Source organism: Bufo gargarizans, chromosome 6, assembly GCF_014858855.1.
Source record: "Bufo gargarizans isolate SCDJY-AF-19 chromosome 6, ASM1485885v1, whole genome shotgun sequence".
In the NCBI taxonomy this organism is placed as follows: domain Eukaryota; kingdom Metazoa; phylum Chordata; class Amphibia; order Anura; family Bufonidae; genus Bufo; species Bufo gargarizans.
In genome coordinates, this window is record NC_058085.1 from 117,076,023 (window position 1) to 117,094,278 (window position 18,256).

The window sequence follows — 18,256 nt, forward strand, 5'->3', positions numbered from 1 at the left end:
ACTAACCAACATACCCTAGTGTTAGATTATCTCACTGCCAAAGAAGGAGGGATGTGTCAAGTGATAGGTTCCGCCTGCTGCCACTATATAGACCTTTAACTCCTTAAGGACACAGCCTTATTTCAACTTAACCTCCCTGGCGGTATGATTATGTCAGGAATTTTGTACCAAAAGTGGTAAAACTTTTTGCATAAAATTTGGTGTTATGTATTGTAGGCTTGCAATTCTTAGTAATTACTTACTTAAACCTGACCAAACAAGACTTTAGTAGACATCCCAGATGTGATAAAGTTTCAAACACAAAATCATGAATTATAATCTAATAAATAATATAATTTTATTTAATAATGTAATAAAAATAATGAGCTTTGTCAAACACAGAAAATTCAATAAACATCCTGAGTGTGATAAATTTTGAAACATGGGACTGCACAAAGTCCGACGTCACAATCGGGACAATGGAACCTGGTTTCTTTTCGGACTTTCTATTGCCATCTCTCTTTGAGAAGCAAACCACGCACATCCTGGTAGGTGCTGCCTTTTTTACGGTTGGCGGGATGAAGTCGATAAAGTGATGACCAGTCAGGCGTTCTGGGTTGACAACGTCAACAGCACGACGTCCAGGACTGTTCACAGATACTGATGGCGTCTGGTGGTTGACAAAAATCCGCTCAACCACCTTCCATATAAACTCAGAGTGAACAAGAGGCTTGTCAGTCTTTGCTCTGTGCAGGATATATGCATTCCAAAGGCATTGTTCCAGAAGATGCCAGAAGATCTTCTTATAATATTTTTTTTGCTGTTTGCGCATAGCCGGGTAAAATGTCATTGCCTGATCGGCTCTGTCGACACCTCCCATGGTATTATTATAGTCTATCACGACTTGCGGCTTCAGCACATCTTTCCCACCTTTTGTGTGGACCATGGCAGTAGAAGTATTGTGCACAGTACTCATGAGACACACGTCCTTCTTGTCTCGTCATCGCATTGCCATCATCTTACCCTTCTGCCAGGCAACCATTTCTCCGGTTTTGATTTTTTTCTTGGCAAACATAGATGGCATGTCACATCGGTTAGGCCTAACGGTACCATATGCATCAGTCTTATTTTGTAGCAAAACCTCATACAGTCCCGGAGACGTGTAGAAATTGTCCGTGGTCACACAATATCCCTGGTTCAGCAATGGCTCCAGCAGTGTAAGGACAGATGATGTAGCCATCCTATTGCCGCTGTACCTGGGGTTTATCTTTGTGCTTTTACCGGTGTAAATGACCGAATTTCAGATGTACCCAGTGGATGACTCGCACAGCATGTATGATTTGATGCCAAACCGCGCTCTTTTGGATGCAATGTACTGTATCCAGCCCAGATTTTTGTTTGTTTGGGCGCAGGATGCGTGGCCTCATTAAATTCTTCATTGTTCGTGAAGTGGAAATACTTCATGATGAGGGAAAACCGGTATTCTGACATCACGGTGCCAAAAAAGGAGTGGCCAGTAATTTATTGGTGGTCCAGTACCATTTCTGGAGCGGTTTTCCCATCACCCCCTGAAGAATGATGAGTCCCAGAAACTGCCACATGTCCTCTTTGGTCACCGGTTCCCACTTTCTGCTTCTGGAAAAGGTGGCATGCAGCGTAGCGGATTGCTGCTCTTGGTAGCGATTTGTCTCCGTGACAATTTTCAATTTCAATTACCTCCTCAGTGAGGAATAATTGCAGGTATGCCAGAGGGTTGTCACACTCAACATCTACCTTCATCCCAGGTGATCCAGTGAACAGGAATCTTGGGGGGCGTTACCTGGTCCGTATCGCAGTCAATAGGGCACAAAGTGCGCACATGGCTGAGGTCAGGTGCAGGATCATCGCCGTTGTCACTTGCCAGATCAGTGTCAGACGACAAATCTCCCCACGACTCACTATCGCTCAGTTCTGCGAGCACCTCCGTGTCACTGTCGCTGTCACTCAACTGGTCCAAAACCGCTTTTGAAGTAAAGTTGCGCTTTTTTGATGCCATGTTATAAATGTATTTTATGGGCACAAATGACAGAAAAATGGCAGGTAAGGGGCACTGTACAGTAATCAAATGTCAGATCTGAGGTTATACAGTGTAATCCTCTCAGATTACAATGTATAACCTCTTTTATGTGTGTGTGTGTGTGTGTGTCACTTTTTGTGTTTATATTTATTTTAATTTCCCGCCCAGTTCCGCTCCCAATGCGCAGCTGCTGCTCGCAGGGAACGGAACCAGGAAGTCAAATGCGCTCTCGCCGGCGATCACAGCGGAGGACATCGCCGGATCGCTGGCAGAAGGTGAGAGGACTCTGCAATGTTACCCCGAGCGTGACTCAGGGTTACCGCTCCTGGCAGCGAAAATTAACCCCGAGTCACGCTTGGGAATACCGCCAAGGAGGTTAAGGACCAGGCAATTTTTTGCAAATCTGACCAGTGTCACTTTAAGTGGTGATAACGTTAAAACGCATTGACTTATCCAAGCCATTCTGAGATTGTTTTTTCGTCACATATTGTACTTCATGACACTGGTAAAATGAAGTCAAAACAATTCTTTTTTATTTATAAAAAAAATACCAAATTTAGCAAAAAAAAAATTAAAATTTAAAATTTTCAAGTTTCAATTTCTCTACTTCTATAATACATAGTAATACCTCAAAAAATAGTTATTACTTTACATTCCCCATATGTCTACTTCATGTTTGGATCCTTTTGGGAATATTTTATTTTTTGGGGATGTTACAAGGCTTAGAAGTTTAGAAGCAAATCTTGAAATTTTTAAAAACCCAATTTTTAGGGACCAGTTCAGGTCTGAAGTCACTTTGAGAGGCTTACATAATAGAAACCACGCAAGGTATTCAAAACTTATTTTACAAACTTCTTTAACCCTTTAGGTGTTCCACAAGAATTAATGGAAATTAGAGATCCAATTTCAAAATTTCACTTTTTTGGCAGATTTTCCATTTTAATATTTTTTTTTACTTTTACAAAGCAAGGGTTAACAGCGAAACAAAACTCAATATTTATAGCCCTGATTCTGTAGTTTACAGAAACACCCCATATGTGGTCGTAAACTACTGTACGGGCACACGGCTTTTGGAAGGCAGATTTTGCTGGACTGTTTTTTTTGACACCATGTCCAATTTGAAGCCCCCCTGATGCACCCCTAGAGTAGAAACTCCAAAAAGTGACCCCATTTTAGAAACTATGGGATAGGATGGAAGTTTTTTTGGTACTAGTTTAGGGTACATATGATTTTTGGTTGCGCTATATTACACTTTTTGTGAGGCAAGATAACAAGAAATAGCTGTTTTGGCACAATTTTTTTTTATTTTTTTATTTACAACATTCATCTGACAGGTTAGATCATGTGGTATTTTTATAGACCAGGTTGTCACGAACGCGGCGATACCTAATATGTATACTTTTCTTTTTCCCCTATTTCTTACCATTTTTTTTAACTTTATTTGGGTAAAATGAAATTTTTGTTTATTTTTACTTGAAACTTTAAATTTTTTCAATTTTTTTTTTCACTTAATTTTTTGTCCCACTTTGGGACTTGAACTTTTGGGGGTCTAATCCTTTACAATGCATTGGCTGTATGAGTAATACTGTGTATTACTCATACAGATTCCAGGGCCTGTGAGATCCAGGAGGCTGCATCTCACAGGCTCTTCACCGGAAGGCAGCGCAGATGCCTCAGGAAGGCATTGCGCTGCCTTCCATGCCATCGGGTCCCCCATACAGCCCCATGGGGACCTGATGGCACCGTCTGCCGCCGATATACATAAAAGCCGCAAACCGCAGGTCTGAATTGACCTGCGGTTTGCGGCGATCTCCCACATGGGGGAGTCACGGGACCCCCCGGGCATTTAGACGAGGTGCCTGCTCAATGATTGTACGCCCTGTGTCCTTAACGCTGGGTTCACACCTGAGCGTTTTACAGCACGTTCAAACGCGCTGTAAAACGCTCCACACATGAAAACCAATGCTTCCCTATGGCCCTGGTTCACACTTGAGCGTTTTACAGCGTTTGAACGTGCTGAAAAACTCCCTACGCTCAAAAAAGTTCTTGAGCTTCTTTGGGGAGTTTTGTCGTGCGTTCCCGTACATAGACTTTCGGGAACGCGCGACAATGGGCGTTTGCTTGTCTCTGTATGCGCGATTGTAAACGCCGGTACAATCGCGCATACAGAGCGCTCCTTTCAGAACGGTCAGGTGTGAACCCAGGGTAAGTACCAGGACATAAGGGCGTACCTGTACGCCCTGTGTCCTGAAGAGGTTAAGGAAACCTTCAAGTACGAGCAGGGATAGAAGAAATGAAGGAAATGTGGGATAAATGGTTGAGAGAACACAGTGCAGACAAAGATTCATGGTGGGGAGACACTTCTAAATGCGCTAATTGGTTCAAATCAGTCGGTGGGTGGTTGGTGGGAATTTTACAAACAATAATGCAAGTAGTGTTGATTATAATAGTAGTATATGCTGCGATTAAGCTTATGTTTATGTGCACCTACAGTTCTGTACCAAAAGGAAAAACTACCAAGATTATTCCCAGAGAGGTCTTGGGAACTGCATCAATACCTGAGAGGGAATCTGACCTCCGGCTGGCAGTTGGACCTATCCTAACTGGAGTACCTCTGGGTTAGGGCTCATTCAGATGGCCGTATGCTATCCGCAAAAATGCGGATCCGTTTTTTGCGGATTAGATGCTGACCCAGTCACTTCTATGGGGCCCTTTTCTATTCCATGGTTCCGCAAAAGAAATTAAACCTGTCCTATACTTGTCTGTGAAAATCAGGACATGGCCCCATTGAAGTCTATGGGTCCGCAAAAATACTGAATGCTATCCGTTTTTTTGCGGATCCGCAAAAAAACGGATAGCATTCAGTATTTTTGCGGACAGCATACGGCCGTCTGAATGAGCCCCTAAGATGTCAGTTCTAAGATATCTCAAAATGGAGGAATTGTGAGGGATGTCCTCCATCTTGTGCATATGTGGAAAATTAATGAGCCAGCTGGCAGGATGTAGGGAGTTTCTGTGTACAGATAGCTACAAGGCCAAGGTAAGCAGCTCTCTCGCTTCCTTATCAGAATTTGACAGACAAGAGAGTTATGTTCTTTGTGAGTTTCGGGATGCACTACTAACGAATACTAAGGCCCCTTGCAGACGAGCGTGTCCGGATTAGGTCTGGATGGGTTGCGTCTGCGATCATGGAAAATCGTGCGAGTAGGTACGCAATTGCAGTCAGTTTTTAGCGCGCGGGTGCAATGCGTTTTGCACGCGTGTGATAAAAAACTGACTGTGGTACCCAGACCCGAGCCCGGACTTCTTCACTGAAGTTCGGGTTTGGGATCGGTGTTCTGTATATTTTATTATTTTTCCTTATAACCTTCTATCTTTATTCATTAGGACCTAAATGAAGATGACGTCACCGAAGGTCCTTTTCCAGCCAGGTCCTGCAAGAAGAAAGAAGATGAGCTCGGCTGCGTGATCAAGTGGATGAGGTGAGTTACATATTTTTTCATTTTAAACCCCACAATGGACCTTTTACTTAGCATTCTGAATTAAAGAATGCTATTATTTTCCATTATAACATGTTATAATAGAAAATAATAAAGTAAATGGCGTCCCGGGTAACTCATCCCTCGTCTCCTTAGCAACCATGCGTGAAAATCGCATTGCATCCGCACTTGCTTGCGATTTTCACGCATCCTCATTCATTTCTATAGGGCCTGCGTTGCGTGAAAAACACAGAATATAGAACATGCTGCGATTTTCACGCAACGCACAAGTGATGCGTGAAAATCACCGCTCATCTGAACAACCCCTATTGAAGTCAATGGGTCCGGATTCAGCGCGGGTGCAATGCGTTCACCTCACGCTTTTGCACCGGCATGAAATTCTCACCTGTGTGAAAGGGGCCTAACTTTTTAATTATTAGAAGTTTTGAACTATTAAAGGGATTCTGTCACCAGGATTAACGCTATAGCGATATTTATATGTGCCCATCAGTCTCCTTGCTGTGTTTAAAATGACCCCACTGTTACTGCTCTGTGTGTGTTAGATTCTTATAAAAATCGATCTTATTGATATGTAAATCACCTCTGTCAGGAGCCCAAGGGGTTGTCCCACAATTATTAGAGCCCAGCCGCGCCCATCGATCCGGAGCCCAGCACTGCCTACCACTTAATTTATTCACTCCACTTGCCCTGACGTAATTTCTTCTCAGTGCCGTAGTCTCACACAGGCGCAGTGGACACTGTAGTCTGCGCTCGTGCGGACTACTGGCACCCGCTTCGACGAGTCAACTGCGCATGCATCGGCTTCCTGCGAAACACGCTGGCACCGGAAAAGGGAGCCGGCACATGCGCAGTTGACTCGTCAAAGCCGGTGCCAGTAGTCCGTTCTGTTAGTATGGTGTGGAAGTATTGCCTTTTATGAATAACCAATCAAATCATTAGTTTGGCTTTCCACCCCCTTGGTGATGTGCCAGATTTAGCTATGCTTATCTGTAGTGTTATAAAAATGTATGCTTGTGTGGAATAAAGATAGAGAGAATCTGATTCAGCAGTGTGTCTGTGTCTGAGCGCTCATAAACAAAACTTCAATTAGAACCCCAACAGTCATAGAGGTGGGGGTTTTGCCCCAACAGGGAAGAGCGAATCGACTTCGGATGAAACATCTGAAGTATCGACTTCGGATGAAACATCTGAAGTCGCTTTGCATAAGGCTCCATTCACACATCCGTGGTGTGTTGCGGACCCGCAAATTGTGGATCCGCAACACACCCGCCCGGCACCCCCATAGAAATGCCTATTCTTGTCCGCAGCTGCGGACAAGAATAGGACATGTTCTATCTTTTGCAGAGCTGTGGACCCGAAGATCGGGGCCGCACTCCGCAAATGCGGATAGCACACTGTGTGCTGTCCGCATCCATTCCGTCACCATTGAAAATGAATAGGTCTGCACCCGTTCCGCAAAATTGCAGAACGGATGTGGACCCATTTGCGGATGTGTGAATGGAGCCTAATAGTTTGTTTGAATACTGTACAGAGTGAGCGCTCCGTACAGTATTTGAATGTATTGGCTTTGATGACCTGAAGTTATTACTTCGCGAAGTCTCGCGAGACTTTGCATAATAACTTCATAAATTAAATTCTACTGTAAAAAAATATTTCCTGAAAAATATTTCCCAAGGTACCAATACAGTAGAAATTAATTTATGAAGTTATTATGCGAAGTCTCGCGAGACTTCGTGAAGTAATAACTTCGGCTCATAGGAGCCAATACATTCTAATACTGTACGGAGCGCTCACTCTACAGTATTTAAACTAAGTACTATGCGAATCAACTTCGGATGTTTCATCCGAAGTCGATTCGCTTATCCCTAGCAGCTGCAATACCTGACACAACCTCAGGACTGATGTGATCCTGTTTCTAGAAGACCATTCTAATTGCTTACAGGCGCCACTAGATGGCGCTCCTCACAGAAGGCTTTATAGCGTGCCATTGAAAGCCATGGGTGCTTGCTTATACACGTGCTTTGAGCGCCTTCTAGTGGCAGCTTCCGGTATATCTAATTGCCTGAGCTGGAAACGGGCTTTTGCTCTCCTCCTACCGGCCAGTCCTTGCTTGTGGATACAATGCTGTTTCAGAAGAAACCATTTCAAGCTGTGCACTGAAAAAAAGCGGAACCAAGATTTCGGGGGAGTGTTTCTGGAGGAAACAGTTATCAGCTGGTAACATATGCAATGAGGTCACTGCAGGGATTGAAAGTCATAGTGTCGCGGGTGAGTGTGTTGGATTTACAGTTAATTTGTTGAATATAATAATAACCCCTCGGCCATGCTGCCTGCACCGCCAGCCCTAATCCCTGCGCTCCTCGGTTTCGGGAGTACTTTTCCCGATAAGATACTCTTTCGCCCTCTGTCGGCCACTGATGAGTATTACAGCTGAGTGCATGTTACTGGAGTTATTTTGAATAATGTACATTCACACGGCTGTTAAAAACGGATACAGGTTTCATGGCCTTTGTGCATCCATTTTTAATAGCTGTTTTTAATCCGTTAACGCCCCTTAAAAACAGCTCTTAAAAATGCCTACCTTTTTTTTTCTTTTGTCCGAACCCCTGCAGTCCCCCCAGTATGTATTAGTCCCCCTCCACAGTGCCCTCTGTATATAGTGCCCTCTGGAAATATGCCCCCCTTAGTGCCCTCTGTGTCTATGTCCTCATAGTGGCCAGGCCAAAATAATGCCCCCCACCCCAGTTAGTGCCAACAACTTAAAAATAAAATTTACTCCCTTCATCCGCTTTAATGCGCAGGGACACTCGCTCCTCACTGGAGGCACCAGGACCTGACTTGATGTGATGTCACCACGCTGTGTGCATCAGGTCCTACTGCCGCTAGTTGCTGGGCGAGTGTCTCTGCGCGTGCAAGTGGATGAGGGGAGTAAGTTTTAGGGTCCATTCACACTGGCCATGTGTGTTCTGCATTTTGCGGACCACACATGGCCAGCACTATAATAGAAATGCCTTTTCTTGTCCGTGGCCGGGTGACAAGAATAGGACATGCTCTATATTTTTGGGAGGCCGCGGAACAGAACTACGGATGCGGACAGCACACGGTGTGCTGTCTGCATCTTTTGCAGCCACATTGAAAATGAATGGGTCCGCACCCTGTACGGAACATATGTGGACCCGTTATGCGGATGTGTGAATTGGACCCTTATTTTAACCCCTGAATGGATGTGTATAAATGCAAACTCGCCAGAATTTAGACTGGATAAACAGTCTTCTTTATTAGAAATACATAAAATCCAAAGGGATCGTCACCAACAACTTCTAGTTCAATAAACCGCCTTTGGGTGGTGGTGAAGATCCCTGTGGATTTTAAGTATTTCTAATGAAACAAGATGTTTTATCCTGAATGCTGGACAGGTTAGGGCCAAGTTCACACCAGTGTTTTAGTCATTTATTTCCATCAGTGATTGTGAGCCAAAACTAAAGCCTCATGCACACGTCCGTGAAACACGGACCGTGTGATACCGGCCTGGATTTCTTCTGAGTGCAGGAGCGCACAATGTCATGGGTTGCTATGACGCCGTGCGCTTCCTGCTGCCGCAGCCGTACAGTAATACACTGGTATGATCTATACCAGTGTATTACTGTACGGCTGCGGCAGCAGGAAGCGCACGGCGTCATAGCAACCAATGACTCTGTGCGCTCCTGCACTCAGAAGAAATCCAGGCCGGTATCACACGGTCCGTGTTTCACGGACGTGTGCATGAGGCTTGAATGTGGGTCAAAAAAAAGAGGAATATCTTTCCCTTTACACCTGATCTCTGAGGAGGCTTCACTACTGGTTTTGGTTCACAATCACTGATGGAAATCACTGACCAAATAACTGAAATTTGAGCTTAGGCCAGTTTCACACTGGCGTTTCTCTTTTCCGGTAGACTGTTCCCCTGCCGGATCCATACTACAGTGTGCACGTGTGCTGACGGAAGTCCGCCCAGCCCCATTTACTATGCACGCAGTGGTTTTTGTCCAGCCGCCTCTCGGTATATTTGCTGTGCTGCAGCCGGATCTCCGGACGGTCCCCATTATAGTGAATGGGTCCGGGTGGACTTTCGGCAGCATACGTGTGCACACTGTAGTACGGATCCGGCAGGCTGGCCTCACATTAACCCCATGTGAGAAGGTATGGGGCAGCTTACTATTAAAGAGGACCTGTCACCTCTCCTGACATACCTGTTTTAAAAGGGTTGTCCAAGTTATGATATATATATATATATATATATATATATATATATATATATATATATATATGTAGTACAGACCAAAAGTTTGGACACACCTTCTCATTCAAAGAGTTTTCTTTATTTTCATGACTATGAAAATGGTAGATTCACTTAAGGCATCAAAACTATGAATTAACACATGTGGAATTATATACATAACAAAAAAGTGTGAAACAACTGAAAATATGTCATATTCTAGGTTCTTCAAAGTAGCCACCCTTTGCTTTGATTACTGCTTTGCACACTCTTGGCATTCTCTTGATGAGCTTCAAGAGGTAGTCATCTGAAATGGTCTTCCAACAGTCTTGAAGGAGTTCCCAGAGATGCTTAGCACTTGTTGGCCCTTTTGCCTTCACTCTGCGGTCCAGCTCACCCCAAACCATCTCGATTGGGTTCAGGTCCGGTGACTGTGGAGGCCAGGTCATCTGGCGCAGCCCCCATCACTCTCCTTCATGGTCAAATAGCCCTTACACATCCTGGAGGTGTGTTTGGGGTCATTGTCCTGTTGAAAAATAAATGATGGGCCAACTAAACGCAAACCGGATGGAATAGCATGCCGCTGCAAGATGCTGTGGTAGCCATGCTGGTTCAGTATGCCTTCAATTTTGAATAAATCCCCAACAGTGTCACCAGCAAAGCACCCCCACACCATCACACCTCCTCCTCCATGCATCACGGTGGGAACCAGGCATGTAGAGTCCATCCGTTCACCTTTTCTGCGTCGCACAAAGACACGGTGGTTGGAACCAAAGATCTCAAATTTGGACTCATCAGACCAAAGCACAGATTTCCACTGGTCTAATGTCCATTCCTTGTGTTCTTTAGCCCAAACAAGTCTCTTCTGCTTGTTGCTGGTCCTTAGCAGTGGTTTCCTAGCAGATATTCTACCATGAAGGCCTGATCCACACAGTCTCCTCTTAACAGTTGTTCTAGAGATGTGTCTGCTGCTAGAACTCTGTGTGGCATTGACCTGGTCTCTAATCTGAGCTGCTGTTAACCTGCGATTTCTGAGGCTGGTGACTCGGATGAACTTATCCTCCGCAGCAGAGGTGACTCTTGGTCTTCCTTTCCTGGGGCGGTCCGCATGTTAGCCAGTTTCTTTGTAGCGCTTGATGGTTTTTGTGACTGCACTTGGGGACACTTTCAAAGTTTTCCCAATTTTTCGGACTGACTGACCTTCATTTCTTAAAGTAATGATGGCCACTCGTTTTTCTTTACTTAGCTGCTTTTTTCTTGCCATAATACAAATTCTAACAGTCTATTCAGTAGGACTATCAGCTGTGTATCCACCTGACTTCTCCACAAGGCAACTGATGGTCCCAACCACATTTATAAGGCAAGAAATCCCACTTATTAAACCTGAGAGGGCACACCTGTGAAGTGAAAACCATTTCAGGTGACTACCTCTTGAAGCTCATCAAGAGAATGCCAAGAGTGTGCAAAGCAGTAATCAAAGCAAAAGGTGGCTACTTTGAAGAACCTAGAATATGACATATTTTCAGTTGTTTCACATTTTTTTGTTATGTATATAATTCCACATGTGTTAATTCATAGTTTTGATGCCTTCAGTGTGAATCTACAATTTTCATAGTCATGAAAATAAAGAAAACTCTTTGAATGAGAAGGTGTGTCCAAACATTTGGTCTTTACTGAGATATATATATATATATATATATATATATATATATATATCACTGTAAATATAATGGGCAGCAATATATAACTAAGCTAAGCAAGTTTTAGGCAAAAAATAAATTAAATAAATTCCCAATTTCCCTGGTTCTCTTCTGGTCCCTTGTTTACCTGCAGTAACAACAATTTCTGCCCCTCCCCCTGTTCTGCAAAGGAAGTGAATACAAGTCCTGCCCTGAGTGACATGTCTAACTGCTGGGATGCTCAGCAGCATGTTGTATGTGTAGGACTGCAAGTCCCAGCTGTTCAATGACACTGCTGATACACACAGGATCTTCCCCCTACCTGTTCTTGCGCAATGCTCTGCAGAACTCCTCTAGTCTGTCATCTTCTGTGCCCAGCATTTGTCTCCTCACTGCCTGTAGCTACTCAGTAAAGCCTTCAGCCCTGAGTCTGTGCTGCTGAAGGTGTTAAAGTTTTTTCGGAAGAATCCGGGGAGAGAGCAGATGGTAGTGCAGGGGGGCATGGCCAGCACAGTTGTGTACAGACACATATGTACTCCTTCAGGCTTGTGCACAAAACATCAGAGCAGGGAGAGAAGCTGACATCACAGGTCATGTGACCCTCAGTGAAATCTGAGAAAGGAGCAACTACAGATGAAGTAAGTGCATGGTAAAGCTGTTACATTTGATTAGTTAGAAATATACAAAGAACAAAAAATAACCCAGACATCCCTTTAATGGTTACACACATTTCCCATGTAATAACTATACTGGAGCATCTATTCTTAGAAATAATAAAGGAATGGCACAACATAGAGCCATAATAGTAGACACGCCAGAATTGTTATTACATGGGGAATGCATGAAGCTAATAAAACAGGCATGTCAGGAGCAGTGAAAGGTCGTCTTTAATGTGCGGTACATGAAGGTACTAAAATAATACCACCACGTGCCTCCATATGTGCAGTATGGGGATTTGCTCTGGTAAACAGGATAAGCGGACACAGTATAGAGACACCAACCAGTTTGTAAACCAAAAGTTCAGTGTTTATTCAAACATTAGAAAGTTCACAGAACAAAAAAACACTTTCAAGCAAAAAATTTACCTTGCAGTATTGGTGTCAGTTCACACCATGCAGCCTGTTCTGCCAACAAGAGTCCATCAGCAGGCTTTAGTCAGCCTGTTTCCCCTCACATGGGTCTCAGCCCTCCACTCTGGCACAAGCCTCAGATCCCAATACAGAGATCCCCTCTGCATGAACCCACCTGTCTTTTAAAGGCAGCTAGGTGTTAACAAAAACCCGGACCGGCATCTGCGATCCAGTCCGGTGTTTGACCTAACCTGACTGCTAATTAGTCCAGCAAAACGCACTGGGAGGAAAATACCTGCCTCCACATACAATTCCCTTTACTGTGTCACAGCAGGCAAGTTGCAGGGGTTAAGCAAAGAAAAACTAACCTGTCACCGCCACCCCAGTTCCAGCACTGAGCCCCCTTCTTCTCTACTTTCAGTCCCTCCTGGACCGGAGGTGTGACCTGTCATCTACATATATGCCACCACTGCTGTCCGTACCGTGGCCTCAGTGGAGATGTGTGCAGGTACAGCACGTGACTGCTGCCGCTGCTGAGGCCATCGATTGGCTGGCAGCAGTAATGTGTGTGTGTGTGTGTGTGTGTGTGTGTGTGTAGATGGTCCATCATGGACCAAAAGTGGAGGAGAAGAGAGCTTGGCGCTGGAACTGGAGTAACAGTGACAGATAAGTATTTTTTTTTTAACCTTGCACATATGAAAAGGGTTTCCTGGTCTTGGAAAACCCCTTTAACTTTATAATCAGGGCTTCTTTCACACTCACGTTTTGGGCGGATCCGTCATGGATCAGCAAAAACGGATCCGTTACAATAATACAACCGCATGCAGCCGTCATGAACAGATCCGTTTGTATTATCTGTAACATACAAGATGGATCCGTTATGAACTCCATTGAAAATCAATGGGAGACGGATCCGTTTTCTAGTGTCAGAGGAAAGGGATCCGTCGCCATTGATTTCCATTGTGTGCCAGAACGGATCCGTTTGGCTCAGTTTCGTCAAGCGGACAGCAAAACGCTGCAAGCAGCTTTTTGGTGTCCGTCTCCAAAGCGGAATGGAGACTGAACTGATGCATTCTGAGCGGATCCTTATCCATTCAGAATGCATTAGGGCAAAACTGATCCGTTTTCGACCGCTTGTGAGAGCCCTGAACGGATCTCACAAACGGAAACCAAAACGCCAGTGTGAAAGTAGTCTTAGTTACTTAAAAATTCTACTTCCTTAATGCTCTGGAATCAGTGGCCAGTTGACAAGGAAAAGAGAGGAGGCCGAGCCATGACCCCAGCATTTACAGCGGGAGCTCCCAGGATATAAAGGGAGCACGAATTTATTCTATCCGTGTGTCATGAGCTCCTTCTCTGACGCTTCTGCCTTACTGGCGCATGTGACGGTAACGTGGTGCTTTTACTCTTATAGGCATGCAGCACAGCGCAGTCTGTTCCGGTTATTGCTGCAAAACATCCTTTTAAAGTGGAGCTAAAGGCGGGCAAGCTATACCCATGGTGCAGCTGTGGACACAGCAAGAAACAGGTGGGTGGTATGACGTAAGAAGTATGTGGTGATGTTTGAAGGCATCTAGCAATGATGACGGTACTGTTTGTATCCGGGTTAGGGCTTAGTCACACGTCCATTTCCGTTCTGCACAAGTTCAGGACATGTCGGTGATATTTCGCAGGGTTTGATCTGGTTTTTGCATGCACAAAAAATGGCAAATATTATTTTTTTTACACGATTTTGCTCCATTTCATCGGATCAGTGAAAAATAGGCTACAAATGGATGGCATCTGCATGCTGTCTGTGAATTCATAGACCAATGGACTCGACCAATAAATGGACGTCTTTGGTCAGCAAGATTGACAAGTGGATAAAAACATGGAAATGAATGGATCCGCGTGCTTTGTAGAAGATGGACAGCACACATCTATGATTCCCTTGAGGCTTAAACATATAGTACAAACATAAGAGGCATGAGACACCACCAACAAATCAGCAATTCTTCAAGACTCCTCTTCCTAGTACTGGGTTCATATATGGGGGATGACACAGTCTTGACGGGCTGGCTCTTAGGGCTCATGCACATGGCTGGCGCTGTAGTAGGGCTGCTATAAAGGTCCGTGAGACCTCGGCTGTATCTCGCCATGCTTTGCTCTTTGGATGCAGTATGAAAAGGGGTTCTTTTATCTAGAAGCTGAATATCTGTGCATTGAGCTCTATACTAAGCAGCTGTATGTCCTCTGTGCAGTGCTATACAGGCCATATGCTCGGGCCCTAACAGTGGCACCGCTGGATATAACCGGAATGCACGCCAGCCCCATTAAGTTTAATGGGGTCCAGAGGAGATCTGGCCGCAATCTGGCAAATATGCCGAGAATCAGCCAGACAGAAAACGCTGCATGCTGCAGTTTGTGCCCGGCAGATTCCTGTAATTCTTTGCCGGAAGTGGTGGCTGGATCGCAGTGCCGCAGATGTGAAAGTCGCCTCAGTTGCACACTGTCCAGAAGGAGTCTGCGTTTTTGGTGGGTTCTGTTTTTTTACAGTAAAAGTGTCAGCTCCAGGTGTTAGCTGAAAGTCTATGGAAGATATGAAATGCAAGACGCACACTTTTTTTTTTTGCTACTGCAGTTTTTTTTTTAATTAGGTGGCGTATTTTGGATCTTTTTTTGAAGCATTTGGTGTTTTTCTGGTGTTCTGACACATGCTATATAGGGAAAACAATGACTGAAGAAAAAATGTTTCACACAAAAGCACTGTTTAAGAAACACTATAAAAACTGCATGCAGTATAGAAAAAGACACAACTAAAAAAAAAAAAAAAAAAAAACACACCATAGAATGTGGTATGAAAAAAAAAAAAATTGGGGTGAGCAAAAAATGCCAGACCATATTCATGTGTGTAGGAACCCCTGTGTAGTTGTGTCTTTTTCTATACGGCATGCAGTTTTTACGGTGTTTCTTAAACAGCGCTTTTTTCTTCAGGCATTGCTTTCCCTATATACCATGTCAGAACATCAGAAAAACACCAAATGCTTCAAAATTCTGCATAAAAAAAAATGGCAAAGATCCAAAATACGCCACCTAATTAAAAAAAACTGCAGTAGCAAAAAAAAGTGTGCTGAGTCTGGAGATGTCTTGTGTTCGGTTCCTGGGCATCATCTACGTGTCTTGCACAGATGTTTGGGTGCTTCTAACATGTTATTTCTTACCTAATCTCCAGCCTTTCTGTGATGGTTCACACCGGAAGTCAGCGCCTGGTCTCGCTCCTGTCCGCTTCACCCTGACAGAAGACAAGGAAGCCTGGCTGTGTGGCTGCAAGCAGACCAAAACCCCACCATACTGTGACGGAACGCACAAACAGAGCCACGTGCAGAATTATAACCTGGAACCAAATCAATGACTTGTCCAGACATCCTGCCTGTATTCGTTTAGCGTGTGACAAATCTACTGCAGCTTCAAATCGGTTGTGATGATCCATTATAATAATTGGGGCGGGGGGTCTGTATGACAAAGCGGGGTAACACTACAGACAGTGTGACTATTATTTGGCAATATCATTGACTTTCACGCTATAGGAGTCGCCATGTGCCAAGTAGGACTGGGCGGCTGCTTACGTGTAGGTTCCTGTTAGTGGAGCAGAGCTGTGCAGGACCATATGGGATGTAAGTGCATTATAAAGGGCACTGTTGTTGGAGCTATGATTGTCTATGGCTGTGGCTGGCACAATCTTAGGGCCCCTTCATACGGCTGTTTTTGCCCTTTTTTACATGACAGCATCACGTTCTCCTTCTGGTGACTGGAGTCTGCTGCACATAACCTGTGGCTGTGAGATAACCGCACTTCACTATACCCTATCGCTAATACTACTGATTCTATGTACATTGATGAAGTAACCTGAATTAATTATCTGCATGACTTGATGAAAAGTGTAATTAACTGTTGTGTAATATAAGGGCATTCTGCAAAAAAAAAAAAACTTTTTCTTACAATGGAAGTCTATGTTTTTGTGTGAACAGAGCTTTAAAAGGGGTTGTATCACAAAAAATATTCTGCATCGTTCTAAACAGCATCTGGACCTGAATACTTTTGTAATTGCATGTAATTCATTGTGCATAGACACTGAGTTATTCAATATAATGTATCTGTATAGCGCCACCTGCTGTTTGTTCTTTTCCTCACCTTTCTGAGCTGGACACATGCTCAGTTCCTTCCTTCAACTGCCACCAGCCTTACCTTCTGTTAGAAGCTCTTGCACACGGCCATTGTGGGTCTGTTCCGTGAAATTTGCGATCCCCAATGCACTAGCAACGTCAGTGCGGCGGCCGGGACGGATCGAGACCCATTCAACAAGTTCTATTTTTTGGAGGTGCGGAGGCACGGACAGAAACACCACGAAAGCACTGCGTAGTGCCTCTGCATCTCCGTGAACAATAGTGGAGTGTATATAACTAGCTGGTGGGAGGAGCTATAAACTAGCTGGATATTCTTAGGGGCGGTGCTGGAGTGGTGACAGAGAAAAGAGAAGTGTATCATTGGTTCGGTTGGATACAGCAACAGGAAGTGCTACATACAGAATGGAAACAAATTTCTTTACCTGGTGAAAACAGGTCAGGAGAGAACAAACTGAAAAAAAAAAGCATGTGGAAGATGTGCATGAGGTAAGCAACTACATGACGCACTGTTATGGGGGTATCTGGATGACGCACTGTTATGGGGGGGCTCTGTGGATGACACTTTAGGCAGGGACACTCATGGCGGGGCCCGGCGCAGCTGTTAAGTACATTCAATCCGATCCATATCTTAATGTATACCGCACTGTTCTGTACCTACTGTAGTACCGAATGTATAGCATTAAGACGGCGCAGACCGGCAGCTCCCTCGGTCATGCACCGCCTGCCGCAGCTCCCTACTCATGCGCCGGCTGCCTGCTTATCTCACTTTATCAATGAACAGGGAACAGGCGGCGCATGAGCGAGGGAGCTGACGGTCTGCGCCGTCTTAATGCTATACATACGGTACTACAGTAAGTACAGAACAGTGCGTTATACATTAAGATATAGATCAGATTGAATGTATTTAACAGTTGCGGGGCCCGGTGTATTAGAGTAGAGTCACTGCACTGGACCCCGCCTCCTCCCTCCACACTGATACTTCGCTGGCCGCGCTGTGCTGCATAGCGGCCAGCAAAGTATCCACTTTATAAGACGCACGGTCCTAGGTCCGTGATTAATGATATTCATGAAAACTGGTCATTATGGTTAACAATCTCGTGGAACGTTAAGGGTCTCAGATCCCCGCAAAAAAGAATGATGGTATTGCGTCACCTAAATAGGCTGCGGGCTGACCTCGCTCTCCTCCAGGAAACACACTTGGAGATTTCCCGCATATGCGGAAACGATGAGTGGGAATGGTGATGGGGTCTCAGGCGGTGGCCCGCAAAGCAGGGGTTCTGATATTACTGTGGAAAGGTTTACCTTATTCAGTACATTCTTGTTTTGCTGATGAAGATGGGCGTATCGCTCAAGTTACCCTCAAATTCTCGTCAGGTTTATTGAGTATATACAATGTTTATGGCCCTAATGAAACTCATAGTACCTTCTTCTCTAACTTAATGGGCAGATTATTGTTGGACCTGATTCATGACAAAGTGATGGGGGGTGATTTGAACGTAGTGGCTGATTGGGAAGAAGATAGGAGATCAGACAGGGAGGGCAATCCACCGACAA

General features: G+C 44.6%; 1 protein-coding gene across 1 annotated transcript; it reads left to right on the forward strand.

Annotated features, from left to right (window-relative positions):
- Positions 1 to 7,637: 7,637 nt before the first annotated feature.
- Positions 7,638 to 16,662, forward strand: CISD3 (CDGSH iron sulfur domain 3). The gene is made up of 3 exons (XM_044298790.1): positions 7,638 to 7,803; positions 13,954 to 14,067; positions 15,751 to 16,662. Exons 1-3 carry the CDS (start codon positions 7,765 to 7,767, stop codon positions 15,928 to 15,930), a joined length of 333 nt encoding a protein of 110 aa, XP_044154725.1. The 5' UTR covers positions 7,638 to 7,764; the 3' UTR covers positions 15,931 to 16,662.
- Positions 16,663 to 18,256: the final 1,594 nt, after the last annotated feature.